At 55.8% G+C, this 8,201-nt stretch overlaps 1 protein-coding gene across 1 annotated transcript in view; it reads left to right on the top strand.

Moving 5' to 3' along the window:
* The window catches only part of CATSPER3 (cation channel sperm associated 3), a 29,668-nt gene extending 23,484 nt beyond the window's left edge, over nt 1-6,184 (top strand). The window contains exons 3-8 of the mRNA XM_052643564.1: nt 413-652; nt 2,432-2,614; nt 3,335-3,475; nt 3,829-3,948; nt 5,003-5,160; nt 5,988-6,184. Coding sequence (XP_052499524.1) covers nt 413-652; nt 2,432-2,614; nt 3,335-3,475; nt 3,829-3,948; nt 5,003-5,160; nt 5,988-6,093 — 948 coding nt within the window. The 3' untranslated portion in view covers nt 6,094-6,184. The remainder of the gene's footprint in view (nt 1-412; nt 653-2,431; nt 2,615-3,334; nt 3,476-3,828; nt 3,949-5,002; nt 5,161-5,987) is intronic.
* The last annotated feature ends 2,017 nt before the right edge of the window (nt 6,185-8,201 follow it).

Raw genomic sequence — 8,201 nt, forward strand, 5'->3', positions numbered from 1 at the left:
TAACTGATTTTAAGTAGGTGTGATAATAGAGTAAATATAAGTAGATGTGTGAGTAGTTCATCTCTGTTCATCTGGGTATTAAAGTTGGCCAGAAGGCTGTTGGAATCTTCTCTTTGGGAGCCTTCCTTCCGTGTTGCCTGATGTATACTTCCCACTGGGCCTCGATAGTCATGCTGACGGTCAATCATTCCGAAGCTCTCTGGGTCGAGGCCACAGGGTAGGGAAGACTCAGAAGGAGAAGGGAATCAGGCACACTGTGTCCACTGTGTGTCCGGGACTCTGCCTGGGTTTCTCTGTCCTGTGGCTGACTTAGGAGCATCCTCCCCCTGCCAACATATGCCCCTCATCGGGTGGCCCAGGCGGGGGAAGGTGTGCAGCTTGGTCTGACCCTGCCACCCTTGCCACCCTGCAGGTCTCAGAGCTCATCTTTGTGTCCATCTATAGCTCTGAGTTCTGCATGAAACTATACGTGGACCCCGTCGCCTACTGGAAGGATGGCTACAACCTACTCGATGTGGTCATTATCATCATCATCTTCATCCCCTACAGTCTCCGCAAGATCAAGGGCAAGCACTACCCCTACCTCAACATCGCCGACGGTGTGCAGTCCCTGCGCATCCTCAAGCTTATCACCTACAGCCGCGGCATCCGGGTGAGTGGCCCGGAGTGCTGCGGCTCTGCGAGTGCGGACGATAGGGCCCCGGATGAAATGGTACTTCCGTTTCTCTCCTACGGTGGTTGAGTCCTCTTGTGTGGGAGGTTGATCTTTACCTGTTTTATCTCATTTCCCTCACAGACGATTCTAGGAAAGGTGTTAGCCATGTTTCACAGATGAAGAAACAGACCCACAGTCACTCCGCAGTTAGACACTGGAGCTGAGCTTTGAAAGCTGTTCTGACTCGAGCCCATCTCCTCTTTCCCTCTCTCCCGTGCTGCAGAGTGACTGCTTTTCTTATGGTCCAGACCCTTTGGAGTATGTGCCCAGGAGCCTCCAGCTCTTTGATGGCTCTGGCCACTCACATCTTCCCCCAGAAAACTAAAAGTCTGCAGCTTCTCTTGAGGGGAGGGTCTCATGACTTGTTCAGGAAGCTCTGGAAGTCCTGCTCCTGCTGGGGGGCACATGGTGGCCGGTCTTTACTTGGCTCAGTGGTGTCAGAGCGCACTTCAGAGGTGGCCCAAGCACGCGCTCAGGCGCTCGTCCTGGGCCCAGTGTGTTTGCCCGGGCTCTGCTCAGGCCCATGCTTCTCCGGGAAGGGGCTTTTTTGGACCTGTTGACCATGCAGACCTCACCTACACGCTGCATCCCACTGGCGCGTTCTTTGTGATTTCTTACCTCCTTAGTCTTGGCAATCTTGGGAAAGAAGTTCTGTTTCTCTTGCAGGAGTGGAGGCAGCATTTTTTTTTTTAAACATCTCAGTTCTTTTGGAACGAATCCCCAAACACTGGTTTTCTTTCTCCGAGGAGAGGAGGGAGGTATGGGGTGGGCATTTATTCCTGCAGGCAGCTGCCAGACTGGTCTGCATGTAGAGCAGCCCCAGTGCTCCTTGGCTGTCTCTCTGCTTCACACTTCACCTCGCACTGTCAGAACTTCACTGTCTTGGGTCCCAGCTCTACCAGTACCTCCTTTTCTATGTTAATAGTTTATTGAAAAAATTCTTAGAAAAAAAGAATTTTTGCAGCTGACAATGGTGGCACAATGCAAGGGGCTGGAGAGTGGGTTCCAGCCCTGCCGGTGTATCACAATGTGACTGTGGACGAGACATTTTGTTTCTCTGAGCTTCTGATCCTGCCCCTTGAAATAGGAACATCTCCCTACCTTGACAAGGTATCAGGGACAGATCTAGGTAGCTGAACATGTATATGCAAGACTCCAGGGCAGGGAGAATGAACGATGAGGTGTGGGAGATAAGACCAACACCTATGTCATGGACGAAGACTGAGATCACAAGATGAAGACCTGCCTGTGAGATGGGGCCCAGAAAACCTGGGAAGCCCCACTCCTCTGAGCCTTCTTCATTCCTGTTTCCAAGGTGGCTCCCCTGCTCCTCCTGGACCTGGAAGAGCATTCAGGGCTGGCCCTCAGCTGAGGAGCAGGAGCAGGACACCCTGGGATGAACAGAGGCAGGCTGGGTTCCAGTCGAGTGCTCAGGGGTGCTGATGGGGCGACTACCTGGGCCCTGGGGCAGCACGGGCAATCCCCCCATGGGTGACTGAGCATGGAGGCCGTGCCCTGGTGAACCACTGTTAGATTGCTCCCGCCCTCAGTCTGGACACTGTTCCCACTCGTTCATTCAACCATTTATGGAGCATCTATCATGTGCTAGGCAAGGCCAGGTACTGGGGCAGCTATGGTTGGGACAGGCTGAACCGCTGTCCTCTGAGCCCAGCCCGGCCGGCAGCCTGACCTAGCCCTTGTGTCTCTGCCTTGTAGACACTTATCACTGCCGTGGGGCAGACAGCCTACACCGTGGCCTCCGTGCTCATCCTGTTCTTCATCCTAATGTACATCTTCGCCATCCTGGGCTTCTGCCTGTTTGGACTTCCAGAGGGGGGTGACATGAATAACTGGGGGAACCTGGCTTTGGCCTTCTTCACCCTCTTCAGCTTGGCCACGGTACCATGTTTGGGAATAGTGGCGGGGGTCGGGGGCAGGCAGGGGCCTTGAAAGAGGACTGGCAGCTGGTGCGAGTGTGTGGACATGCTGGGCCTCACTTGGGGTCTTTCCCACACTCAGACACTTAGCTGGGGTTGGGGGGAAGCTGAGGAATGGCCTCCCAGGACTAGGCACAGGCCAGCACCCTAGCCAAGAGTCCATCACTGACTCTAATCTTGTGACTCCCTACCGCATTCTTATTTGCCTCACAGGGTGGTAAAACTTTTTAAAAGTTCTCAAAAGATAATTCATCCTAATTGAAGTGTAATTTAGAAGGAAAACCCACATCACGAAGCCTTTTGGGGAATAGGCTGTCACAAATCCATGCAGAATAAGTCTGCAAAACCTGAGTCTCAAAGTCTAGATTCTATTGGGTTCTGGCAAGATTGAGGTCTTTCCCAAAGGAGGGCCTGGCAGAGGGGCAATGTCTCTTGGGGAAGTCTGGAAGGCCTTTTGGAGAAGAGCCCTTAGGGCACATTGGCCAGAAGTGCCCACAGCCAGTGGTGCCCTGCATCTCCAGGCCAGCCTGTATGCACTGGAGTCGGTGGATTAGGGGGTGTGATGTGGAGGGGCTGATGTGGAAGAAGAGCCAGCCTGCTCCTCAGTAGGGCCAGGGCTCCCCTAGGGCAGGTGAGCAGGAGCCCTGCCCCCTGAGCCTTGGCACTTGCCCTGCCTGCACAGGTCGATGGCTGGACAGACCTGCAGGAGCAGCTGGACGCCCGGAATTTGATTCTGAGCCGGTCGTTCACCATCATCTTCATCTTGCTTGCCTCCTTTGTCTTCCTCAGCATGTTTGTGGGTGTGATGATCATCCACACGGAGGTGAGGTGGCGCTTGTAAGGACTGGCGGGGCGGCGGGGTGGTTGTTGGTTAAGTGTGGCAGGTGGATCATCTCTGAGCCGTTTTGCTCCGGAAGTGGAAGGGAGGGGGCCAGGTGGGCCCGTCTCTGTGCTGGCGCAACCCTTCTCCCTGAGCCCTCCCTCATGATGGTGGCCAGCAGGACAGGTACCTGGGAGGTCACTGCAGCTGCAGCGGGCAGCTTGAGTTGGGGGCTGGCCCTGTGAGGGGTCCTCCTGCTGAGGGGCCTGAGTGGCAGCAGGAGACTGGGGAAGAGGGAGGTGAGGACGGTGTACAGGGATAGCCCTGCATCTTACCTCCGTCCTCCTGCCCTCTAGGACTCCATCAAACAGTTTGAGCAGGAGCTGATGCTGGAGAGACGCATGAACCTCATGGAAGAGAAGCAAGTGATTTTGAAGCGGCAGCAGGAAGAGGTTGGCAAGCTGATGCAGACCCAGGTAGGCTGTCTCCGTGGGCAGGCAGACAAGCAGAGGGACAGTCAGGGCTGAAGGAATGGTCAGGAAGACGGGCCTGGGGGCTGGGGTGGAAGGCGGGTGGCCTTAGGCATCTGTGCATTTGGAGAGTCGGCTGCCCACCCCTCTCTAGTTTTCAGAGTCAGACTGTGTTCTCTACCTTTTTGTATTTTCTCTGGACCTCTTCAAGTGTTGAGTGTTGTGATTATACTATTTCCCTCCTTCATGGGCAACACTCCATTGCTGGGCCATTGACTATAGCCCACCAGGCTCCTCTGTCCATGCGATTTCCCAGGCAAGCAAACTGGAGTGGGTTGTCATTTCCTTCTCCAGGGAATCTTCCTGACCCAGGGATTGAACCCAGGTCTCCTGAATTGCAGGCAGATTCTTTACCATCTGAGCCACGAGGGAAGCGCTAACATTTCCCTCCTTCATGGACAACACTCCATTGCTGGGCCACTGGCCTGGAGCAGTCTTGTTCCCAAGGATTCACTGGGTGCCAGGCAGGCTCCATTCCCATTCGCTGAGCGGGGGAGGTCACAGAGGCCCTGACAGGTGTTACTAACCTCAGTTTTTCTAAACTGGAACAAGAATGAGCTCAATGGGCTGGAGATTTTCTGTCAAGCATGATACAACTGTGAGGGCTGAAGTCCTCTGAGCTGCCTGGAGTGCCCAGCCAGGTCCTGAACCACTACCCCTTTCTCCCCACGAGGCCAGTGCCTCTCTCCTCAGCCTCCTCTCCGAGGTGGAGACGTCCCCCTGGTTTGTGTGCCTGGGATTTGTCCACAACAGGGTGAAATGCTGAGCCGTGCTCAGGCTATCCCGGTTCCTTCCATGTCACCTGTCCTCATAGTGGCTCACCAGGTGACCCCAGGCAGTGGGGTCCAGGCCCAGAAGGGGTTGGGGTGACCTGTGCTTGTACTCAGGACTCCTCTTGGGGCCAGGGTCAGGCCTCTGCCTGCGTTCCTCGTGGAGGGTCCCTCGGTCTTCATGTAGCAAGACTCTCATCGTCTTGCTCTGTTTATGCTCCTCTCTCTAGAAAGATCTTGACCACAAGAGTTTCACTGAACTGGTGGAGAAGTTTAAGAAGACTTTACGGCACACTGACCCCATGGTCTTGGATGATTTTGGCACTAGCCTGCCCTTCATTGACATCTACTTGTCCACCCTGGACAACCAGGATGCTACCATCTACAAGTCAGTCCCAGCCCCGCTGACCCTGGCCCATGGGCCCTGGTGGGGTGCTGGCTGATGTGCAGGGAAGGCAGAGCCAGGTCTTTCTTGGGGGGTGTGCAGGGGCTGGGCTGCTGTATGGGCAGGTCTGTTGCTGGTGGGGGGAGCACGGCCCATTGGTCCTCCTCAGTTTAAAAAACTGACCTGTTTTTAAACATTGCTTCCTTTGATTCTCCAAGAGCACCTCACCAAGCCCTTCTCAGTGGGGCAGAGGAAAGACCTCTGGCTGCAAGTCAGAAGCTGAAGCTCCTGACGTGCTTCTGTTACTGCTTCCTGTGTGACTCTGGCCAAGTCTTTGTCCCTTTCCCACCTGTCACAGGAAGGACTGACACTAGGAAAGCAGTGTGTGTGAAGCCCGGGGCTGTGCTCAGTGTGAATTAGCTGGGGTCACACTGGCCATTACTGCAGGAAGAAGAGGGGCACAGTTAGCCTGATGTCTCAGCAGAAGCCCCCTGGAGGGCTTTGTAGACTGGAGGGGGTCTAGGAGTGCCTGGTGTTGGCCCAAGAGTAGATCTGGCAGTGTCCAGGCAGCCCTCAGGCAGTCACTTCACTCAGAGCCCAGGGGTCTGCTATCTCCAACCTAACATGGGCAGTAAGATAACTTCCTCCCAAAGCCCAGGGACCCTGGCCAACCTGGCCTTCCCACCCAGCCCAGTCTGGTTCTCAGGTCCCTGCTCTTTCCTGACCCACACCTGCCAGGTATGGTGGACATGCAGGTGCGAGCGTGCAGTGGGCAGGGCCAGGTGGAGTGGAGCCCACTGTGAGCTAAGGCCCTCCTCCTCGATTCCCAGGCTTCAGGAGCTGTACTATGAGATTGTGCACGTGCTGAGCCTCATGCTTGAAGACTTGCCCCAGAAGAAGCAGTCCCAGTCCTCGGAGAAGGTCGATGAGAAGTAGCTGGATGTGGGCACCCGGCCACCATGGGCCTCGTGGGCTGTGACCCGCCTCCCCCCACTGCCCCCCATTAAACACATGTTTTCTGAGTTGACCTCTGTGTGGCTGCTGCTGTGATCGTGACATCTGTCCACCTTTGGGAGCTGACCCGGGTCGGTGCCCATGAAGTTTGATTCCTCCTCACATGACACAGCGAGGCCTTGGGAATGAGGAGTGGGGAGAGAGGAGCTCAAGGCTCACCCTGGCCAGAGGCCACACCTGGGGGCCACGCTGGCTCTCCCTTCCCTCGACCCCCGCAGCCAGGTCCCACTGGGCTCCTGGGAAAGCCACCTGGACCCTGGACTGAGAAGGGCCTCCCACAGCCCCATGAGAGAGCATGGCTCCTGTGGCCTGGTGTGGCCCCACTGGCCCAGGAAGCTCTGCTGGCTCGCCTGTGTGGGCTCCCCCATGCTGGCAGGGTTACAGCTCTCTCTGTGCACGTAGTGCCATGGAGGTCTCTCTCTGGAATTCTGCTCTGCTCTTCCTGAGGCTCACGGTGATAGTGGTGCCCCAGAAGAGTGGCAGCATCAGGCATTTGGGCTGCTCCCTTCCCTTAGTTAGAACCCTTTACTCAAAAGGCAGCCTTTTCCGTGTCATCCCTGGCCAGATGAGTCCTGCAGTCAGCAAGGCCCTGGCCCACCAGTGTTGGAGCCATCTGAAGGCCCAGGTGGTGGTGGGTGGTGGGGTGGTGGCTGGCACCCCTTGCTCCCATCTGGCCAGACCAGAGGTCCATCAGTGCCTGCTCTGCTCTTGTTTCTGGGGAGTGTTCTTGAGGCCTGTCAGCTTGGCAGGGCCCTCTTCTTGGACAAGTGGTGAGTTCTGGGTCGGGCTAGGGTGGGAGACCAGCTTCTATTGCCGGGTACAGAAAGGCCCAGGCCCACCCTGGGGAGGCTGATAAGTAGAAAAACACATAGAATTGAGAATGGCTGGACAAAGTCCTGTGGCGGGTCTGTGAGCTCCAGGCCTGGATGATGGTACCCCTGAAGCCAGAGGAAGACAAGGGCCTGCGGAAGCCTTTACTGCTGTTTCCTGAGTTGTGCTGGGGGTTCCGTGATGAGAAAGCCACAGTCTCCTCCTGGCCCTCTTGGTTCCTATGGTTGCCTAGAATGGCTGAGAAGAAATGTCCCTGAGGAAGTGACAGTAATTGCTTGACTGTGGAGAGCATGTGTCCTCTGAGATCCTCAAATCGTTTCCATCTACAGATGTTCACGCTCAGGACCAAACTGAGCATTGTGCGAAGCTGCTGAGAAGGACTGCTCTGGAGCACGAGGCCCAGCGCCGTGCCGCGGGGGAGCCCTCCGAGGGCAGGAAGCGTGGCCTCGCCCCTTCCCGGGCTGGAGAGAACTCTGTGCCCTGGAGGGGGCCCTGAAGTAAGCGAGGGATGCCTCCAGTGCCTAGCAGTGAAGGGGGTGACTCCAGGTTGGGGGCTTCTAGGGGGCCTCTAGTGGGTACAGCCCAGATAGCCCAGCGTGCCGGCCTCAGGCAGTGGCTCTGATTTAGGGCTGGGACAAGGCAGATGTTGCCAGCTCTCCACTCTGAATGTGCCAGTGTTGCTTGGGGGAACGTGAAAATACCTCCCCTGCTTTCACAAGGAAACATGCAGGAACTGCCCTAGGCCTCTGTGGGTGAACAAAAGGTTTCAAAAATTCCTCAGGGAGGCAAGTTTGTGAGTACCACGGTTTTAGAGTCAGGAGGCAGGGGTTCCTTAATCAGGTGGCCTTGGGCAAGGTGCCTGGTCTTTTGAAACCTTAGCTATTTCGTCTGAGAAATGGGCTGATAAAACTCTTTAGCCATAGTGTTCGTTGCTCAGTCATGTCTGACTCTTCGTGACCCCACGGACTGTAGGCCACAAGGCTCCTCTGTCCATGGGGTTTTCCGGGCAAGAATACAGTAATGGGTAGCAATTTCATCCTCCAGGGGATCTTCCTGACCCAGGGACTGAACTCACGTCTCGCTATAAGGATCAAATAAAATGCACCTCAGAGTGTTAAAAAAAATAAAAAGACACAGTCAGCTATGGCCCGTGCTTCCCGGCTGTCAGCTCCGCCTCTGCTATGTGGCCAGCTGCAGTG

This window comes from Budorcas taxicolor, chromosome 7, assembly GCF_023091745.1.
Source record: "Budorcas taxicolor isolate Tak-1 chromosome 7, Takin1.1, whole genome shotgun sequence".
NCBI lineage: Eukaryota > Metazoa > Chordata > Mammalia > Artiodactyla > Bovidae > Budorcas > Budorcas taxicolor.